This window comes from Canis lupus, chromosome 34 (assembly GCF_011100685.1).
Source record: "Canis lupus familiaris isolate Mischka breed German Shepherd chromosome 34, alternate assembly UU_Cfam_GSD_1.0, whole genome shotgun sequence".
Taxonomy (NCBI): Eukaryota; Metazoa; Chordata; class Mammalia; order Carnivora; family Canidae; genus Canis; species Canis lupus.
In genome coordinates this window covers 4727126-4749199 of record NC_049255.1, presented here as the reverse complement: position 1 = coordinate 4749199, position 22074 = coordinate 4727126, and the positions used below count along the sequence as shown (strand labels likewise).

The 22074-nt window shown below is 40.5% G+C and overlaps 1 protein-coding gene across 1 annotated transcript in view; it reads left to right on the top strand.

Annotated features, from left to right (window-relative positions):
• Positions 1-21265, top strand: part of LOC119867461 — a 47135-nt gene extending 25870 nt beyond the window's left edge. Inside the window, exons 4-8 of the mRNA XM_038583951.1 lie at positions 3335-3485; positions 9753-9818; positions 19622-19753; positions 20731-20854; positions 21133-21265. Coding sequence (XP_038439879.1) covers positions 3335-3485; positions 9753-9818; positions 19622-19753; positions 20731-20854; positions 21133-21265 — 606 coding nt within the window. The remainder of the gene's footprint in view (positions 1-3334; positions 3486-9752; positions 9819-19621; positions 19754-20730; positions 20855-21132) is intronic.
• The last annotated feature ends 809 nt before the right edge of the window (positions 21266-22074 follow it).

Genomic DNA, 22074 nt, shown 5'->3' with positions numbered 1-22074 from the left:
ATTAGAACTCGCTTGCACTCTATATAACTCAAATGTATGCTGCATGTGATTTTCTCGGGGAGTAATCAAAACTGACTTTTCAAGGGTGAAGCAAACTTCAGAAGTTCCGTTAGCTGAATTATCTGCCAATTTAGAATGGAGTGTCTACCTGCAACTGGTTCAAATGCTATTTGACTTCTCTCCTATTTAGTACAAGTTAGTTTCAGAGAGAATTTGATGGACTGGTATTCTTTGTTCTATTCTTCTCTTTTTGTACCAAATAAAAATATGAAGACTTCAACAGGTTCTCTTAAAAAAAAAATCATCATTAAAACTAACACATTCAAAGCCGTTTGTATAAATTGCAGGGAGAACTGCTGCCCTCCTGTGATCAGTGGACTCTAAACAGAAGTTTGATAAAGGCTGTCAGTGTGCTTGTTAAAGCATCAATAACCTTGGCCTTTGGGAAGGAAGGCTGAATGAAGACGGATGGGTGGTGGGCTCCGGCCAGTCAGCCTCTTCCACTGCCAATTGTAGATGCTGATGTGTTTGCCAGTGGCAGCACGACCCAGTGCAATTAACAGATGCCACAGCCAGAACAACCAACCGTTCCCGTCTCATTCAATACCACCACTCTGACTTTGCTGCTAACTCTTAATCATTTTAGTAATGTGACATGCTGCTGCTTGGCACTTTTTTTTGGAGGCATGCTGGAATGACATTTTCCAAATAATTATTCATAATGTGATAAAGTCCATAGTTTCCTCTTGCAAGTTCAACATTTTTTTTTTTTTTGGTATTTTTTTTTTTTTTTATTGGTGTTCAATTTACTAACATACAGAATAACACCCAGTGCCCGTCATTTTTAATTGCAGGTGTTTGGAAAGTTAGCATGTATGAATGGAGTCCTAATAGTAAACAGGCATGTTTTAATTCCCTTAAGTTGATAGGAAAGATTTAAGCACACAGGTACCTAGTGTTTCCTTAAACATAAACATATTATATTCTCTTAAATATAAAATATAAACCTACCATGCATTAATTTACTTAAGTGGTTATATAGTCAATCTATACGTCTGTTTTATTAGGGCAATATTAGCTGCTGTAACAAATAAACCCAACATTTGGTTGTTTAATATAATGGAATTTTTTCTTGTTCATATAATAGTCCAATGCAAATTCCTGGTTTGGTAGGCAATTTTTTCCAACTTGTGATTCAAAGACCTTAACATCTTCCATCTTGTGGGGCCACCATAACTGGGTGCTATGATAGCTCAAAGTATTCTTTTTCCAACCAGAAAAAGGGCAAGAAGACAGTAGAGAAGGCTCATCTGCCTCTAAATACCCTAGCTAAGAAGTGATACACATTACTTCCACTCATACTTCATTGAAAAGAACTGGTTCACGGCCAGACCTAAGTATAAAATTGATCTGGAAAATGTTCTAAGTTGGGCAACTACCTACAGAAAGCATCAACTTGTGGAAGACAGCACCATTTTGGGTTCAGAGCTAGCTTTTTCTGCCACGATCACCTTGTAGGATATTACATTTTGAAAGTTTTCTTCTCATATATTTAAACATATTGGTCTTTTTATATCAATGTTATGTCAATTCTATTTCAAAATTCAAGAGGCAACATCTCCCTACAGCACTGAATTATTAACAATCTGACTCTATCTTTCTACACACAAAATTTGTATTATAGTTCTCAAAACACTGTTGGGTAACACTCGCTAACTAAAATTCAATTTTAATTATTAATTAAATATTAATAATAAATTAATAAATTAATTTTATTATTAATATCACTGGACTCAGAGAGTGTCAGTCTATACTCATGATTTGGGGTTGAAGGCAAACAATATCTTGCAAATCACACACTCCTTCTTTCAGATAGCATTAAAATATTAAATCTGATGACTTCAGCAACTTATTCACACAGAAAGAATCCAGATAATTTTCAGTTATCTCATTCATTCATTCAGAAACACTTAACTACTCTTCTACTAGATGCCAGCTATGAAGACTCATTTCATATTTCTGCTAGTGTAAAATATTTAATTTAGTTACCTGCAACTTCTAGTGTAAATTTGTTAAGAATTTTTCAAAGGGAAATAAATTGCATTAATTGATTCTGTACCCTTCTCTCCAATATATCCAAATGCTCTGTTCTTATTAGTCAACTAAGGGGCTATTCTCCCAGAAGTGCTCTATTTACTAAAGCATAAACATTAAGCTGATTTTCCTAGTGTGGGACAGAGACTCACAGACCAGACACCACATTCCTCACCTACATCCTCCCAACTCCTTGTGATTTCCACTCACCTAACAGATCAAGTTCCTCAGCCCTAGAAGGGAGGAAAAGCCATGTCACTGAACAAAAGACTTCCTCTCACCATTCCTTCATCTTCCCATGTGCCCAGCTCAGAGAGCATGCTGTGAGAAATGGAGAAAGAAATCTATACTAATGACTTGGTAATAAGTCAGGTAGATTTCATCTTTTCTGTTTTCAGCCAAATTGCAAAAGAACTTAATTAAATTGTCAGCTGATAGAACATTAAAAGTAATTTTTGATGATAGATGATAGCACGATTTCTGAAGGGTAGCTTTAAAGAGTTGAAAGAATTGAGTGACATTGTTGGAACAATTTTCTTCCATTTCCATCTATTTATGTGGATGCATTCTCCAAGCACTTGAACTTATAAAACTGAAAAACAGAAATGGAAAATGGAACTGAATGTTTTTTTATTTTAGCAATAAGTGATTTTCATCCAGAGACATATGAACTAAAAGAAAAAAGAAAAGAAAAAAAGGGAAAAGAAGAAAAAAGTACCATCTCACTAAAGATGCATTTTTCAATAAAATGTTATGTTCTTTCATATAATTATCAAAATTTGTGAGACATTTTCATTTTTGTTCCATTATGCAATGGTAATTATTGTAATGATAACTAAATCCAGAAGTAATTATTCAAGCTGTAGAGCAGGGTATTTAAAATATCACATGATATTTTAGAAAATTAAATTTAAATACATACCCATATTTATATTGTAGAGAAGTATAATGGAAATGCAAATTTAATGAGCAAAAGAAATGATGTAAAAGTTCTCCGGTAAAAGAAGAGTTTGTTCATATAGTTTAAAAATAGTCGATGGTGGATATCAAATCACTTAGGAATTTAGATTCCACTGGATACATTTAAAAGAGAAAATATTAAGGTTATATTTTCAGTTTCCAATATATACAGGACCTTTGAAACTATAGCCTTGCAATTAGTTAAATTTGTGATAGTACATTTGGATATTAAGTTTAACATACACAAAAGGAAACATTCATACATTCATCATTCTTTTAGGAAAAATATTTGAAGGTGCCAGCCATGGCACTGGTGTATTTCCATGTTCAAGTGGACCAGACTGGACTAAAAGCCCACAGTGGGAGGACATACAGATCTTCTCGCTCTTACTCAAAGCTCCTGGGCTGGAGACGTATCATACATTACAAAGGTAAGGTGGTGCCTTACATACTCTGTTCCACAGAGTACGTAACATCCTGTGGTAGGTTATCAATAGCCAGACTCTTTGCCACTTCTCCCACTGAGTGGTACTAGGTTTCCCTTGTCTTTCAATCTGGGCTGGTGTGTGACTTGTTGGGGCCACTAGAAGGCAATGTAAATGACGTTGTAAACTTTGAGCCTGCACCCTGGGAAAGCTACAGCTTTCCTTCAATCTTCTTAGAGTTCACCCTTCCCAAATCCCACTTCCTTGCTGAAGGAGTCTGAATGAATCATATGGAGAAGGTCATGGTGGAGACCTGATTCATCTTCAGTAGGGCCCAACTCAGGCTTGACTGCCAACCATGTGAGTGAGCCATCTGAGAAGTCTCAGCCCAGGTGAGCCTCCAGATGACCACAACTCAGAGCTGACACCAGGTGGGACAGAAGAACTACCCAGCCTTGCCTATCAACCCTTGATCTCATGAGGAGAGAGAGACCACAAATGGTGGTTGTTGCTTTCAGCCATAGGTTTCGTAGTCGCTCATGGATAGCAAGACCTAACCAATCTATGCTACCAGTGGGGTCTAGGGCAGCACCCTATCACCAAACACACAAATATTTCTGCAGAAAAATCTAGAAATAGTCACAATGTGGGGCAATAGAGATGGTGAAGAGCCTCACATCAGTTCATGTCAAGTGTTCCCTAAAGAGTTCATTAGGTCATTTTTGTTGTTGTTGTTGTTGTTGTTGTTGTTGTTGTTGTTAGTCACATGAGTTACAAACAGAATGGTTTCTGGAGAATTTTGAACTTTAGAATTGTGGATATGTATAACTCACATAGTGATTTTAAATCTGAATCTCAGTTTAAAACCCAGCTGAGGGGCACCTGGGTGGCTCAGTTAAGTGTCTGCTTTCAGCTCAGGTCATGATCCTGGTGTCCTGGGATTGAGCTCCACATCGGCTCCCTGCTATGTGGAGAGCCTGCTCCTCCCTCCTGCTTGTGTGCTCTCTTGCTATCTCTCTCTTAAATAAAAAAAATAAGATCTTAAAAAAATAACCCAGCTGAAATACTCTGTTTTCCAGAAAGCTGTCACTGAAACACCTCTCATACTTTCCCTGCAGCTTCATAGTCATCCTTGCACAGTCAGGCATCTTTTCTTATAATTTTTGTACCTTTCTTTCTTTTTTTTTTAAGACTTATTTATTTATTTGATAAAGAGAGAGCATGTGTGCAGAGGGAGAGAGAGACAATCTCAAGCAGACTCTGGATGAGCGATGAGCACAGAACCCAACACGGAGCCCTATCTCATGATCCTGAGATCATGACCTGTGCTGAAACCAAGAGTTGGAAGCTTAAACAACTGAGCCACTCAGGCACCCCTGTACCTTTTCCAGTTGCCACACTAAATCATAAGCTCTCTCAAGGCAAGGAAATCCTCTTCTCTGTCCTTTGGGCAATCCCAAACATCAGGCTTTGCACCCAAACACACCTACCAGGTAGAAACTTGTCATTCTCAATGATTCCAGTACCTCATCTTTACCATATTGCAAGTGTCTACAATTATCCTTTGCTTGTAAATGAAGAAAAAGAGGTCCAGAAAGATTTAACTTTCTGAAGTCACACTAATAGAACTAATAGTTCTAATAGATCATGATGCCTGGCTTTAAACTCGGGTAGGTAAGCTTTGCAGCACTAAAAATATGATTTGCTTTATGGAGTTTTTACAAAGTTTGTTTATTGGTAATCTCTATACCCAAAGTGGGGCTCAAACACATGACCCTTAGATCAAGGGTCACCTGTCCTTCCACCTGAGCCAGCCAGGCCCCCCTAGTCTCATGTTGGATAGCCATCATTGGAGCTGCCTAACCTAAGTAGTCTCTTCTCAAGTGAGAGGAGGTTACACATGAACTTGTGCTTTTTTTCCCTATAAAATTTGATACATTTCACAAATCTTTATAAAGCAGCAAAACACTGCATTAGTTACTCAAGGTGATACAAAGACTATTGAGTATTCATGAAAATCACTCAGCAGTCAAACACACAGATATAAAACTACATATTGCTCAATTAATTTTGTTGAATTATAGGAAGAACAAACTGCCAGTTCGATTTCCCTGGCTCATCTTTTTTTTTTTTTTTTTTTCCTGGCTCATCTTTTAAGAGGATCACAATTCCCTTTATTAAGAAAATAAAATATGTATTCATTAAAGTAGATGCTCTTGTAAAGGTGGGACAGTTCAATGAGAGCACAAGGTAAAAGGAATATATAAGCTTTAATAACAAAGTATAACAAAATAATGCTTATCAGATGTTTGATCAAAATATATATATTTTTATACTTAGCTATCATCTTTTGTCTTTCCCAGGACACTACAGACCATTTTAATGCTCCTATTGCTCCCAATTCTGAGTCTCTTTCTTCTTTTTTCAAAATTTAAATTCAATTAGCCAACATATGGTCCCTTTCAATGCCAAGTGCATTCTAAGGTTTCTCCTGCTCCTCTTAATTCTTCCTGCTGGTCATGTGTTTGCACCATCGACTACTCAACCTGAACTGATAATTGACTCTTTTTCCTCTTCTGCAAAACTTACTGGTTCAGAAATCTTCCTTCCTGGTGAGAAATTTCCATTTTAGAATGCTGCTTTCTACAAAATCCAGATTCTTTTTCTTCTGAACATTTATAAACCAGCGAAAACAACCAAACACACTTAAAATGATGTGTGAGTGGGCTCCCTAGAGGTGCATCTGAACAAGCGTAATCAATTTGCAATGCACTGATATTATGACATAACACGTTGGAAGAATGTACAATTCGGCAACATTTCTAGAGTCAGTAGATTTTGTACCAACAGCAATGGGCTCCTTGTTTCACACAGAGCTTGCACTCCACTTGCTAAATCAGGTAAAACAAGGAGAAAGAGCAGAAAAAGACTCAATTAAAATATCACCCGAGGATTTCAAGGAAAATATATTAATGTCTTCCCAGAAAACCTGTAAACCACAATTGTGATACATCTGAATGATTAGTAATAATCATTCATATATAAACCCCAAGCAGTTTGATCATTAAATTGGAACAGCATTCCCTTATTCCTGAAATATAAGTTGTTAAAGGCCAAGATTTTAAGCTTATGGTTTTATATTAATAAAGTTAATATGAAGAAATGAGGTTAATATTGGTATTTGTGACATAGCTTCACATATAAGTGTATGTTTTGCCCCATAAGCAGTTAACATCAAGAACATTGTATAAAATGCATATTGAGGTTCATGCAGAGATCATATATTTAAGTAGTATTGTTGATAAAATTTTTTTTTGCCTTAAAAGATTGTTTCTGAAATAAGAGAAGTTTTCACATTAAAAAGAAATGCTTATTTTCTGCTCAATCTTATTGTACTAAAAAACACCAGAAGGGTTACTTGCCTCTAGATGTTCTCATCTGAAAGGTGAATTGTATTGACAATAAAAATAATCCTGTGATTTGCTGTGGATTAGAATTTCCGGGTCTGGTGGATGGTGGCATGTCTGTGCCAGGGCTGCCAACTGCTTATGTGAGGTCTGCACTCAGAGAGCACCTAGAGAGGTGCTTCAACATCCACCTCTGGGCAGTCACCTCCACCTTTGCCCAGAGCGCAGGTCACAGCTGGGCCTCACTTTCTCCCACCTGCTTTCAGGCATGAAGCCTGAGACAGTCTCCCTGATAAAGTTGCTCAGAAAATTCAGGTCTGTTTGTAACTTGTTATCTAATAAAGGTAATGTATTTCTTTAGAAAGGTCAACTCCTGGGATCCCTGGGTGGCGCAGTGGTTTGGCGCCTGCCTTTGGCCCAGGGCGCGATCCTGGAGACCCGGGATCGAATCCCACATCAGGCTCCCGGTGCATGGAGCCTGCTTCTCCCTCTGCCTGTGTCTCTGCCTCTCTCTCTCTCTCTGTGTGACTATCATAAATAAATAAAATTAAAAAAAAAAATAGAAAGGTCAACTCCTAAATGCAAGGGGTCAACAAACTAGTTAACCAGTACTGGGCCTCTCCCAGTGCTGTCTGGGGATGTAGGCCAGACCTCAATGATCTCCCCCAGGAGACGAGAAGTGCACCAGACCTGTGCTCACAGGTTGTCACCCACTTGCATTAGATGGCCCTTTCTGTGGTTGTTCTGAACTTGAGCTCAGAAACGGTCATAAATTAATTGTACCAAGGTACCAAAGGACAAAGGACAAGATTGCTTCACAGGCTGGAGATTGCACCTTGATGAAGTAGCTGGCTGTCCTCACACTTCGTGGACAGCTAGTTTATTAGGAATTTGTCTTTGTCATCTAAGGCTGTTTGCTTTCTGCAGAGAGGGTTGAAAACTCCTCTTATCCGTTCCCTGAGTAAATGGCCGCAGAGACGCCTGAGTGAACATCAGGTGGACTCCAGGTGCTGTTTGTGATGTGGTTGGAGAGGAGTATGGTGGAAAAAAGACTGGATAGATTATTTCCTTTCTTTAGCTCTGGAAGGTTAGTTTTTAACAGAATAATCCAATCAATAATGATAGTATCATTTTACATGTGGTAGCCACTACATGTATCTACATGTATCCACTCCATGGGACAGAAAGCCCAAACTGGCAGTGGTTTACACAAAGTAGAAATGTTACTTGTCTTATTTATTTAAACAGTCCCGAGATAGGCTGCGGGGGCTCGCCTGGGACTGCTCTCCTGTCTTTAAGACACACCTCTGCTATCTCTAGAATATGTCCCATAGCCTCAGCATCCTGGCTGAATGCCAGAGCTCCAGCCATCACAGCCAGAGACTAAGGAGGAAGGTCACCTTCCTCCATTTAGAGACACTTCCTGGAAATTGCACAAGCACTTTGACTTACATTTCTTTGGCCAAAATGCACGGCCACATTTTGTTTTGATGGACATGGCCACATAGTCATTTGGCTTGATAGCAAAGAGATGAGGATGAAATTGGGGTTCTAAGAACTAGGACGATGGGGGAGTGGACAGTGGGAATTTCTGCTGCATATAACTATATCCTCTTCACATGTAAAGCACTTGCATTAGAGACTGCTATTGGAGGACAATTTTCTTTTTGAAAGCAATCATATCATATAACCCTAGAAACAAAAAAAAAATGAAGAACATTGGCCTATTCATTATGATGATATATAGAATTACATCTTGGCTAGAGATTATTTGAAATCCTATAAAATGTACTAATTATATATTGAATCATCAAGCTTATAAAAAACCTTGACACTATAAAGATAACCATAGAATTAAAATAAGATTCTCACTAAGCTATGTGGAGATACTTTTCATTATTGGAATTTATTTTGTTAAAAAAAATAGCAAAAAAAATCTATGAGAGAAAATTATATTTATCCATCTAGAAGTTTTAAAACTCAAATCACTGGAGCTTTTTATGACAGCATTAAGAATCATGTCATAGAAGAATTCAACTTTATGTCTTTGGAAACAGGGTGACCACTCTCTCTCCAGTGGCCCCCACACTCCAAGAACCCACAAAATAAAAGTTTGTACCTTGAATTCTGAATCCGGTTGCTATGACAATGGTAACAACAGGACTCCATTTCATTGGGTCATGCTGTTCCATTTGTTTTTTAAAGGGAAGTGTGTATTTTAGCTCCAGGGAGACAGCGATGATGGATAGAGTCTCAGACTAGAGGTCAGAAGACTGGTTTCTATTCTCAGCTTCCAGCATTGATTTGTGTGGCCACAGGCTAGTTACTTACAGTCTTTGGTTTTATATCCACTTTCAACAAAGCTTAGCTACTTCCATTCGATGGTAGGTATTGGAGAATTCACTACGAAGCCCTCCAGGTCCTCACATTCTGAACGTTGTCCATCCCCTTCTTCCTCTGTTGATGACTCCTGTACATCACACATAATCAGGTGTAGACCGTGTAGCCAGTGCATTTGGAATGTTCTTTCCTGCCATGCCTTTCACGGTCCAGGCATCTGAGGAATTGCAGACTCAGCAGCTTCAGAACGTCAAGGAATTGTTTGGATTCAGATATACTCAAATTTTAAGAAACTCATTTATTAAAATTTGCAGCCAAAGCCAAGTGAGGCAGATTTCTCTGGACACTTTGTGTGAATTAGACAAGACTGAGAGAGTTGAGCCAGAGCTCTGGCAAGTTTGATTCCAGATCTCAGATCTGGGTGGAGATGTGAAGGAGGAACTCCTGAGATTACCCCTGCTGGCACAGAGTGGGCAACTTTGCCTGCCACACAATTGTGCCACCTGACTTGTTTCTTCTCTTTCAGAATGGACCTCCTGCATGGTTAAACATACAATGGGATGGGATTGCCAATTGCTCTGCTGTCGTGAAGGTAGGAGATTAAACTACTCACGTCAAAATGAACCAGCGTGCTAAGAATATTTTAGTTCTCCCAGAAATCTTGAGACTGTCTATATATCCATGATTGGAAAACCAATCCTTTAAAATATTTTAGAAGTTCTAAAAAAATAATAATAATAATAAAATAAAATATTTTAAAAGTTCTGTAAAAAATGGGAATATATGGAAAGCCAGCATGAAAACCAATCTGCTGAGAACCTACAGCTGCTTGTAAAATAGACGTACATTGTGTACAGGGTTAATGGGATCTACGTCCTGAGGACTCTTGTATTTGAGACCAGAATCAACTTTACTGTACATCAGTTTTAGAGCTGGACAGACCTAGAAGAAATCTTAACCTCACTGTTTACTATTTGCATGATTGTCAGCAAGAAGAAAAGAAGGAAGGAAGGGAGGGAGGGAGGAAGGAAGGAAGAAAGGGGAAAGAAAGAAAAAAAAGAAAGAAAGGAACGAAGGAAGGAAAGACTTCTCTGAGCTTGTTTCCTCAACTGTAAAATGGAAGTAATGTCAGCCTTCCAGGGTTGTGAGGGTTAAGGACTTTAGTGGATGGGAAAGCACCAAGGCATGAGCATTGTACATTCTCCAAATGGGGATTTCCTTAGTGCTCCAAAGTTGATTCAGCAAAAGCAGGAGGCACATTCTAGGCAGGTGGCACAATTTTATGCTCTGACCTGAACAACTTTGACTCCCTCCTTCCAATTTCTGTAAATATATATGTAGTAAAATAAAAGCCCCAGTTCTATAATCAGTGCAAAACTTCATCAAGACCAGGCTGAGCCCAGACTTGGTCTCGCTCTTCATTTTTTCTTTCTGCTTCCTTGGAGGAACATCTTTATCTCATTGACATTGAAAGAAAATGTAAAGCGACATGGCTGGTGCTGAGGACACAGGACTCTGTGAGAGAGGGAGAAAAAATTACAGATGTGCCAGTGGCTTAGTTCTGCTACCCCAATAAGATAGTGTAAACAACCCCTCCATTCTGGGAGCTTCAAGCCAGCAGGCCAGTTTCACAGGCACCCCTGGTCTTTCTTGTCCTCCCAGCAACCTGCAGCTTCTAACCTCGCTCACTCACAGATGTCAGCGTCAGATCTAAGGAAGCTGGAAGCTGAGCTGTCCTGATGACCATGGGAGCCCTTAGCTGCTTTCTTTCCCCAGCCCCCAACATGCTGGAGGAGCTCAAAGAGTTTACAAACCTGGTTCTGAGAGTCACATGATTCAGTTTAAGGAGAAGAGCCCCTTGACATCTGCTCCAAGAACAGAGGTTGGTTGCAGATATTGTTCTTCCCAGATCTAGTAACCATGTTTTCTATATTTTTTAGCTACACATCACAACCTTCTTCTAAAAATGACATTAATTTTGCTGGGGAAAATATACAAATCCATGGCAATTATATAATGAAGCAGCTGGAAAGAGGGCACACGCCTCTGCTGATCTTCTACCCACTTTCATCCTCCTGCCTTCGCACAGCTCAGCTCAGAACAAGGCACATATGTCAGAGGCTGCGGAAGGAACCGGAGCCTTCTTTTGCCAAAATTCCTTTTAGAATATTGGCAGAGATCTCAAATGTCAGTGTGTAGGGGAGCGACAGGGAGAGATTTGTGGATGCGTGTGTGAGAAAGAGAATATATATGTTAGACGAAGAACCAGTCCATATGCTCCTTTGAAGCCTGTTTCCAGGGTGGGCAGTGACCCTTGGACTTCCAAGGTAGCCCCGCTCGCCCTCCCTATTTGAATGCTGTCTGTTGAGAATTCCTTCTGGGGTCAACCAACCAACCTCAAGCCCACTTCTCCTAGAAGCCTTTGCAACTCCCATACTCAGCTATTTGGATAGCTGTCTCTCTACGTGTTCTCAATTTCCCTTGCAAACTGCCGACCCACACATCTTTCTCTTCACCAGACATGTGAAGAATGCCAACAAATCTTCCAAATTTGTGCCTAACTAGTTCCCTTAGACCACTAGCCCCCCAATGGGTTGCATATCCATGTGAAAGGGATCTTTACAATTGTTCTTTCCTGGCTGGAGGTGGGGTGGGGGATAAAATATGCAAGGTTTCCCTAGTCTGTAAGAACGAATTGTCATTCCTCCTGAAAAAGGTACAAGGATCAAAGACAGAAGAATAGGAGGGAATAGAACATCTACATCCATAAGGAGAAAGCCGTTCCATCTACCTGAAACTAAAGAATTGCAAATTAATACAATATTACGGTGGGGGGAAGTGCTCTGGAGAAAGGCAGATGGTGCCTCTCTGATGCTTACTATCAGGGCAGCTGTGGATGAGTCAGGGAACTGTCTAGAACCTTGGTTTCCTAACATGGAAAATGGGGAACAGAAAACCAAACATGCAGATCTGTTGAAAGAATCACTAACGTATTACCCTGCACATAGTAGCCTAAGTGGTGAAGGGTGCATTTGGTGTAATTATTTTTAAGCATTAGAACTAAAAGTGGACAAAATCAGGTGAAACAAGTAAAATAATAATTATACTAATAAATTAATAATAATAATAATAATAGTGTCAGGGGATGTGTAATCTTTTGAGGGCATTTTGACTATGCTAACAGTTCCCAAAATAGGATCCGTGTCATTTGAATCAGTGCATCTTTTCCTGTGAATTTGTGTTAAGAAAATAATTTAAAAATGCAATATGTATCATGATTATAAAATTATGACAATGCAGTGCATGGTTAGATGAATTAATCAATGCATCAGAATATAAAGTCTAGACACAGACCCACACTTCTGCAGTCACCTGGTATGTGACCAAAAGTGACATTGCCAGGCAGGAGGAATAGATGACCTTTTTGATTGCTGGCACTGAGCCAACTGGATATCCATATGGAAAAAATGATTCTTCAGCCTCACGTCCCACTAAACACAAAAATCAATTACAGATGGAGTACAGATATAAATGTGAATAATAAAAATAATAAATCTTTCAGAAGACACTGTAGCAAAACATATTCATGACTGTGGAGTAGACTTAGCTTTTTAATACACGTAGTATGCTAATCATAAAATGATACGTTGGAATACATTAAAATTAGCAAAGTTTGTATATCAAGATACCATTAACAGATTGCAAGGAAAACCCATGGGATGACAGAAAATATTATAAAACATATATCGGAAAAAGGACTTGTATCCAGAATACATAAAGAACTTCTACGAATCTTCATGGAAACCGGCAGACAAGCCAAAGGGCAAATGGGCAAAAGACTTGAGCAGGCACTTTAAAAGGATACTCCCAGTGGCAGATAAACACATGAAAAGATACTTAAGAAATAACAGGGAAATGTGCATTAAAATCACCATAAGGTATCACCCAAATGGTGATTCAGGATCTCAAATCTCAAATTCGTGAGGACAAAAACAGCAAGGGTTAGAAAGGATGTGGAACAAGCAAGTGGTAAATACCACTGATGGAACCATAAATCCTTTGGAAAGTGGCTTGGCATTAATATTCCAACTGGTGCCACATACCCTGTGATCGAGCAACTCTACTGCAAGGCCTCGCACCCCATACAGCTGGACTTGTATGTTCATCATTAGACATGTACAAAAATGTTCATAGCAGCACTACTCCAATGGCCCTGAGTAGAAACTACTCCAACGGCATCAATAGTGGAATGGATAAATAAATTGCAGTATATGTGTGCACATGCCATGCTAGGAAGCCTTGTGATGAACATCTATGTGCACGTGAATGTCACAAAGACAACATGGAGAAAAAGAAGTAGACACAGCAGGTAGAGGTCATCTGCTTTAAAAGTCAGGAAAGATGGGCAGCCCGGGTGGCTCAGCGGTTTAGCGCTGCCTTCAGCCCAGGGTGTGATCCTGGGGACCTGGGATCGAGTCCCAAGTCGGGATCCCTGCATGGAGCCTGCTTCTCCCTCTGCCTGTGTCTCTGCCTTGCTCTTTCTCTGTGTCTCTCTTGAATAAATAAGTAAAATCTTAAAAAAAAAAAAAAAAAAAAAAAAAAAAAAGGAAAGAAACTAGTCTTAATTAGGGGAAGGAGACCTGAGAGGATCCTCTGGTCCTGGTAATAGTGAGTTTCTTCTAAGTATTGCTTATATGGTGTGTTCACTTTGCAAAAAATTCACCGATCTATATCCTTATGATCTGTGTGCATTTCTGGGTGTGTGTTGTGCCTCAGCAAAAAGTTTAGCCCCCCACTGAAGTATGTGTGAAAACATATGTGCATATATACACACCCAATTTCATTAGTACCAGACTTGGGAAATAGTCCTAATGTCCCTTGATGGCTAATTTTATATGTCAACTTGGCTGATCACAGGGCGCTCAGCTATTTGGTTAAAAGTCATTTCTGGGTATTTCTGTGAGGGTGTTTCTGCATTAGATTAGCATTTAATTTGGTAGATGTGAGTGGGCATCATCCAATCCATTGAGGGCCTAAATAGAACAACAAGGCAAATGAAGAGAGAATTCTCTCTGCCGGATGTTTTGGGCTGGGATACAGTTTTCTGCCCCTCAGACTGGGACATATATTGTCAGCACTCTTGGTTCTCTGGCCTTCAGACTTTGACTGGCTTTCCTGAGTCACCAGCTTGCAGACAACAGACTTCTGAGCCTCCACAATCACATGAGCTAATTCCTTATAATAAATCTGTATTTTTATCTATATCATTTTTATCAACTATTGGCTCTGTTTCTCTGGAGAGCCCTGACTAATACATTCCCACATTAAATTTTCATGAGTTCTAGAATAGCAATCCTGCCCTAAAACTTCTTGCAGCCATTCTGGCTGCTACCCCACATAAGACTTCCTTTTGGATGCCCTCCTCCCTGCCCTATTTTATACTTGCAATTTCTTTATTGTCTCATCAAACAAGAGATCTATCAAGCCATATCTGTGCTGCTGTTGGGTGGAAGATTGCCATCTGAGCTGATCCCAGATGCTCCAGCTCCTCATTCAATTAACTCAGTAGGTCACAAATAGATACTGATACCAACTGAACTTGAAAGTTGCTGACGGTCATTACTCTTCCAGGGAATCCAAAGAGACAAACTCACCAATATTTCCAGTTGTGATTGGTGAGGTAGCAGGATGGATTGGGTAATGCTACAGAAACAACCTGAAAAATCTCATTTGGCTAACTGTTAGGCACTCATCTCAGTGGCTAACTGATGAAGTTTATTTCTTGTTCACACTGCCTATTACAGACTCTGCTCATTTTAATTACTCATGAACCCAAGCTTCCAGGGGTTCTCTCCCTCCATCATCACAGATGAGGGAAAAGGGAACAGATGCTGACTCTTAAAGCTTCCCTCCAGAACACTCATATTTCATTGGCAAAGAGGCAAGTCATATGGGTCTCCTCAAGGATGGTCTGTCCTCCACGAGAGGCCCACTGAATGAGTGTGTTGCAGTCTTCTACAGGGAGAAGTAGGAGGAAGGGAGGGAGGCACTACAGAGGGAACATCAGATGTTGACAGTAATCATATACATGTTTTCCCCAGGTGTCCTTTTGAGATAGGAACATGTTCAGTAGTGAGGGGCAGGATGTACACCCAGTCAGCCAGGTCAGTGGACCCAACCCTGGTCCTCAGTGGGTTGATAGTCCATCCACACTGGCTGATAGTCCATCCAGATAAATGTATTTGAATTAACTCCACAAGCTCAAAAGGGCTTGTGGATGTTCAACAGTAACTTAGTTCAACATGTAACTTGTCCAGTTGGAGTCCCTTAAGGAATACATAAAGATGAATTACCTAATCAAAACATTGGGAAATAATCTCTTTATGGAGATGTGAGGGGTTCTGTATTTATTAGCTTCAAGGTGAAAAACAGCAGCCATTAAGTAGGTGACTTGATAATATGTTAATAGTTTTCCTTGTTCTTCCTAGAAAGAAGACAAAAAGAAATTATTTCTTTAACGGCAGAGTCACCTTAGGTTTCACATTAGAAAGGGCTGACTTCACATTTCATTGTCTAAGGAGATTGTGAGATGTTGAGATCCTGGTCAACGGAGCATCTTCGAATTAATCTCAGGATTCTCTCCAGCCCCACCATCAGCCAAACTTGGGAACATTGAGTGAGGCCTTGCTCGTTATGTAACAGTCCATCTCTTCTTTATAGGAGGAGCCCACTGAGCATATGCATGTTCCCTGCAGATCTATAAAGTTTAAAGAAAACAAAATAAAAATCAATTTTATTCTGCAGATGGTGGCTCACTGTAAGCTGTTAATTTTATCGGGTGAATTATTTTATCATAAAAGTAAGTTTTCGCATTTTCTAGAAACTCTTATTTTGCCTGGGGATCTGATAGAGCTGCTTCTCAATACTCACCCTTCTCAGCTTGCAAAGGGAGAAAAATTATTGTAAATGGCTTTGCTTCTCCTCAAACGGAGTTCCTCACTGTGAAGCTGAGCCTCTAATGAAGGGAAAGGAGGTTGGCTCGAAACTCCAGGTGCAGAGCGGCTTCTGATAAGATTAAAAGGATGTTTTCCCGTAGCAGATACCATTCGCCCTGAACTACTGTTTCCTAAACAAAGTGATTATATGCCAAATGGTGCAATTTATCTCTTGGGTGCTCAGTTGCTTGCTTCTGAGTTTCTGATACAAATGATTAGCTCTGGATTTTTACTGGTAACTTTTGTCTCTTTGTTTTCATCCCAATTTCAATACTCTTGCATCAGAAGACCTCAGAAGCTCTGGTTCTGCTAAGGAATTAGTTTCCATTGTGAACTCATTGCAGTTATTATTAAATCATACAGAAATGTTTAGGATCCAACTGTTTCAAAACTTGGCGAAATTTTACTTTTTCCTCCCATTGATCTAAAACCAAGGTATTATTATATTGATGCCTAATATTGCTGCAGCTTGTCTCATAATAAAATTGACCAACTCTACTTTTTTATTGTGGGAAAATAAAGATAATATACAGCTAATCATTTTAACCCTTTTTAAGTATGCAATTTGCCACAGTGTGCCAATCAGGACCTCTATTTAGTTCCAGAATTTTACTGACTAAAATTGGACGCTTCTAAGAGTTCAAAGAAATCTTGCTTCCCAGGGAAAATGAATGTCTGTTGCCAAATGATTTTATCAAATGATTTTTTTTAATCAAAATAATTACTGGAGCATGGGGACAGGAAATCATAGGGATTTTCCTTTGGAAATCCCATTCACCACCCACATTCCAGTGTATACTCCTTCAAGAATGTCTCTGGGGCAATGCCATCCTATTGGCCAAGGAACTGCCACGTTGGCCCCAGGCCAGCTCCAGGGGGACAGCCCAGAGTGCTCTGTCCTGGGCACAGAGTTAGAGCTAAAGGACGAACCACCATTAATGAACTGTTGGGTGGCTCCCTGTCCAGTGCACCCCCCACCACCCCATCTGTCACAGGGACCCAGTGGTATGGCCTGGCATCCCCTCTGCTGCAGTGCAGGGAAGCTTGACATTTTGATAAGAGCAGTTGCAAAAGTAAGAACTGAGTTTCATTCCTTTATTTAACCTGAAGGTTTTCCTAATATCCCGCCAAATAGTGCCAAGAGCTCTGCTTTCTGACACTTGACTGGACTCAGAAGACATCTGGATTTGATTTCAGAGGAAAAAAGACCAAGACAATGAAATGAGTGTTTTTCCAAATGTAACCTTTAGGTTCCTGGAATGATTCCATCCTGGCCCCCATCCCCCACTCCCTGCAACCCCCCTAATCCAATCACAAACCCATCTGGTTGTTTTCGAATGTAAAGGAATATTTTACATCTCTACCAAAAAGTTAGACTTCGGTAGTGTTCCAAGCTACAACTTTAAACCCTCCATCATCCTTATGAGTATGAAAGCTAAAGTAACTTATGGTAAATTAATCCTTATTAGAATATAAACTCCAGAACTTTCTGGCAAAAATGCACCACATTTCGCAGTGATGAAAGCAGCATTTCTAGTTTCCCACCGCACAAGACTGTGAGCCTTACCGATGTACCCCAGATCCTCAAGCACCATCCAGTGAAGAATAGACACCTGTCCATATCTGCTGGATGAATAATACTGATACTTAATAAATCAGAATACCAATACCAGTTTTCCCAGAACTTCTCTGTGGAAGTCAATGTGGTAGTTGTTAATAACAACATGCTCTAATTTACTTCAAAGACTGTGGGGGTGGGGGTGGGGAGCCGGGGTACCTCAGGTCCAGTTCCTATTAGCATCTATGTCTTGTCTTATGCTCATTCTCCCCTTTTCATGGAACTCCTCCCCTCACCACTACTGGCTTCTCTATGCTTAGCTTCTGCTTCTTTTCCCTCTCACCATTTCTCTGAGCCTTTCTCCAGACTGAATGCTTGTGTCCCTCCAGAAGTCATACGTTAAACCTAACCCCCGACACAATGGTGTTAGCAGGTGGAGCCTTCTGGGAGGTGACTTAGGTCATGAGGGTGGAGCCCTCATGAATGAGGTTAGTGCCCTTATAGAAGTGACCCCAGACAGCAACCTTGTCCCATCTGCCATGTGAGGACACAGCAAGAAGACGGCCATCCGTGAACCAGCAATTGGGTTCTCATCAGACAGGGAATCTGCCAACAACTTGACCTTGGGCTTCCAGTCTCCAGAACTGAGAAGTGAATATCTGTTGTTAGAGCCACCCAGGGCATGGTATTTTGTTACAGCAGCTGGAACAGACAGAGACATGCTTTTTTTTTCTCCATTTAACCCCACCTTGATCCCTTTGAACTTTCTCTTTCTCTTCCTCTTCCTCTCATTTTACATTTTGCTTCTCCTCTGTGCACCTTCCCCCTTCTTTAGCAAATACATGTATTTTAAGGGGTATTCTGATTTATTAAGTATCAGTGTCCCAGTCCTTAATTTTTCTCATGGAGCATTGAAATCTTATGAGCCTTTGTAATGCAACAAATAAAGGCTATTTTTTACTTGTTTCTGGCAAAAAAAAGAATAAAAGTTCTCTGTGATGACAAGTGGCCTCTTGAGAAGGCAAGGAGCACATGGCAAGCTCTCCTGGACACCCCACTGCTTCTGCACCCCTGAATGGCCTGGCAGTTTCTCTCCCTCACCTGAGCAGCAGCATCCAGAAGGTTGGCCTATTCCCAAGTAATGGGAATAAGTTATCCTACTGCCCATAGCTCCTACTTTATGAAGAAAAAATGAAGGATCCTCAAGTGGTGTCCAGCTTTGTGTAGGGAACTAGGTAGGTGCCTTGTGAGGAATGAATACTCTTATCAAGTGTCTGCTTTTCCAATCCTAGTTTTCTGTTCAGTGATTATTGATACAACATACATTAAATTGAGGGTACCAGTGTGTTCAGCAAAGTGCATTCCTGGATTGCCAGATGAAGAGAAACCATAAGATTTATTTTTTAAATTAATAAAAACAGGGTGAGACATACTCCTGGTGTTTTGTATGGGACAATCAATACTTATCTTCCTCCTTAATTTGAGTGACAAAATTAATCAACAATGTCATCACGACTCTGTCATATTGTCTGTCCTGTTCTAAGTCCATGTAAAGAAAAATTGAACGATGATGGAGAACCAGAAAAGAATAGGAGACAGTCCATTGTTCCTACTTTCAAACATTCAAGTTTTCTAGTTCACCGGGTAAGTTAATTGAAGCAAATTCTTAGATAATATGAGAAAAATCGTTTTCTGCTAACATCACAGACATGTGTACTGTTTCTTTTTAAAATTTGAAAAATAAAATAAAATTTGTAGAAGCAGCAATTGTTAACTTGTTTCCTTGGTCAACAGATTAATTTGCCTCCCTCATGTGTCTCTGCTGTTTTCCCATTCACTCAGCTCATCCATTCGTTGGCACAGTGCTTTTCCCCTCCTGGATGCTCAAGAAATATGATTTGATGATAAACCTACCTATAATTTCCAGATGCCTTGCTTCCCCTCCTGTTGCTTCCTCAGCTCTTGCCAGGGAAGGTAAGCTAGCATGTTGTTAGGCAAGGGCTCTTCTTTAGTAAGTGCAGGTGGAGGAGGGAAGGTTGAATAGCAAGAGAACAAAGGGGAAGAAAATAGCATACTTTGCCATTTCTACAACCTTTACTAAAAATTTTCTTTTGAAGCTATACATGTATTTCTTTCAAATAGAAAGCTTTGTTGAATAAAAACATTCTTAAAATTGCCATTAAGTGCGCCATTTTGTTCAAGATGAACCTATTAAACATTTTCTTTATTTTAATGAAGGCCAGTACACAGCAATTGGAAAGATTTGTCCAAATGCTAAAAATTAGCTCTCAGCATAGCACGAACTAGCAAGCCGAAGAATAGATGTCTATGTACTAAGCCCCAAAGAGCTCATTTTTGTTTTGTTTTGATGCTAAGAAAAGGCAGGTGGTTCAAACCCAGGACAGTCCCTTTGTCTCCTCAGCATAAGCCTATTCAGCGCAGCATTGTTCACATCTACAACTGTAATCCCTGCCAGACCAGAGACTGTGGGGATTCCTAAAACCAGGCAGTTGACCTGCAGAGGAGAGCAAGGGAGCAGGGAAAGGTCAAGGATGATATGATGGGGGCACCCGACAGGAGCGAACCTGGTCAATGGGCCATCATGAAGGAAAGCTGGTCATGTAGCCTCGCAGTTCCCACCATGAGAACCCAGGCCATTGTTTTCAACAATATGACTCGCAAGTTAGGTGTTTATCTGTATTGCTGTCTGTGGGGTTCAGTGACTTGGGATTTTTTTAGGCAACAAAAGGATTGGCTGATACTGACTGAACATTCTCGTAGACTGAGCACTATCTATAGTTTACTAAACAATAAACCAAAGTCTAACCATAAATCCAACAGGCTGTAAATAATATGGAAGTACAGGATAATCTGATTGAGGAGAGTAATAATTTTTCTCTGGTTATAAAAGGAAAAGAAGCTTATTTCCTTTCCCTTTCTCTTCCCAAAAGGCAAAGGGACTCTTGGATGGAAAGCTGAATTCTTGCAGAAGAAGAAGAGTAAAGAAGGGGTAGTGGAGGAGAGCAGAGCAACCCACACAGACAGGTGTCACTGGGGCTGGGCAGGGCCTGAGGGGTGAGTTCTGCTGGGAGACCTGGGCCCCTGGCAGCACCCCAGGTGACGGTCACCTATTTAAGGAGTTTGTGGTGGCCTGAAGACTTACCCCTAAGACCTGTGCCCTTTGAGGCTGCATAGAAGATCTAAGCCGCCAAATTCATCAAGGGGAGTGGAGGTTGTGAGAAGCAGTTTGCCTGTCTTTGGGTGGCCTATGGTAGATCAGTAAGCCGTGGCTGGCTGACCACAGGCAGCCTGCAGCCTATTTTTGTGAACTGAGTTTTTTGGGATGTGGCCAGGTCCACTGGTTTGCATACTATCTACGCCAGCTCTCACACTCCAAGAGCAGAGAACAGACAGAGATGGCAAGGTCTGAAATATTTGCTCTCTGGCTCTTCACCCAAAAAAAGAGCGCTGAGCCCTGAACTGTGAGCTTGAACTTCAGATTTAGAGGATGAGCGTGCAGCTGTCCCCATCATGGCCTGAAGTTAGGAGATCTTGTGTAATTCTCTGGATCGCTCAGTCCTCATGGGTACTGATCAGATCCTAGGACGAGGGAGGGATTGATCACGACAGCATCCCACATTTTTCCACGATGCCCATTCTTGCCAGTTAGTTCTAGCTTTAAATATGAGATGACATTTTATATTTCTAATAAGATGCACATTTTGGAAGTTAAATAATGTGATGTTTCTTGAACTAAACTCTGTAACACAGACTTATATCTGCTACACGCCGCACTAGTTTCCCATGGTGGCTGTAACAAATTACCACAAACTTGGCGACTTAAAACAACAGAAATTGATGATCTCACAGTTTGGAGGTCAGAAGCCCCAAATGCGTCTCACTGGGCCCAAGTCGACGTGTTGGCAGGGCCGCATTTCTTTGGAGACAGAATCTGCCTCGACTTCTAGAGGCCACCTACATTTCTTAGCTTGGGACTTCTTTTACCATCTTCCCAGCCAGTGGGAGAGTATTTTCTCTCCTCTCTGAGTTATGCTTCTTTTGTCACAGCTTCTTTGACTCTAGCCACTGCCACCACCCCCTGCTTCCCTCATCAGGATCCTGTGCTTACATGGAACCCACCCTGATATTCCAGGATAATCTCTCCATTTCAAATTTCTTAACTTAGTCACATTTGCTAAGTCCCTTTCACCACATGAAGTAACATAGTCACAGGTACCAGAGATTAGGACCTGGGCATCTTTAGGCCTCAGTCTCAGCCTGATACCCACGCAGGA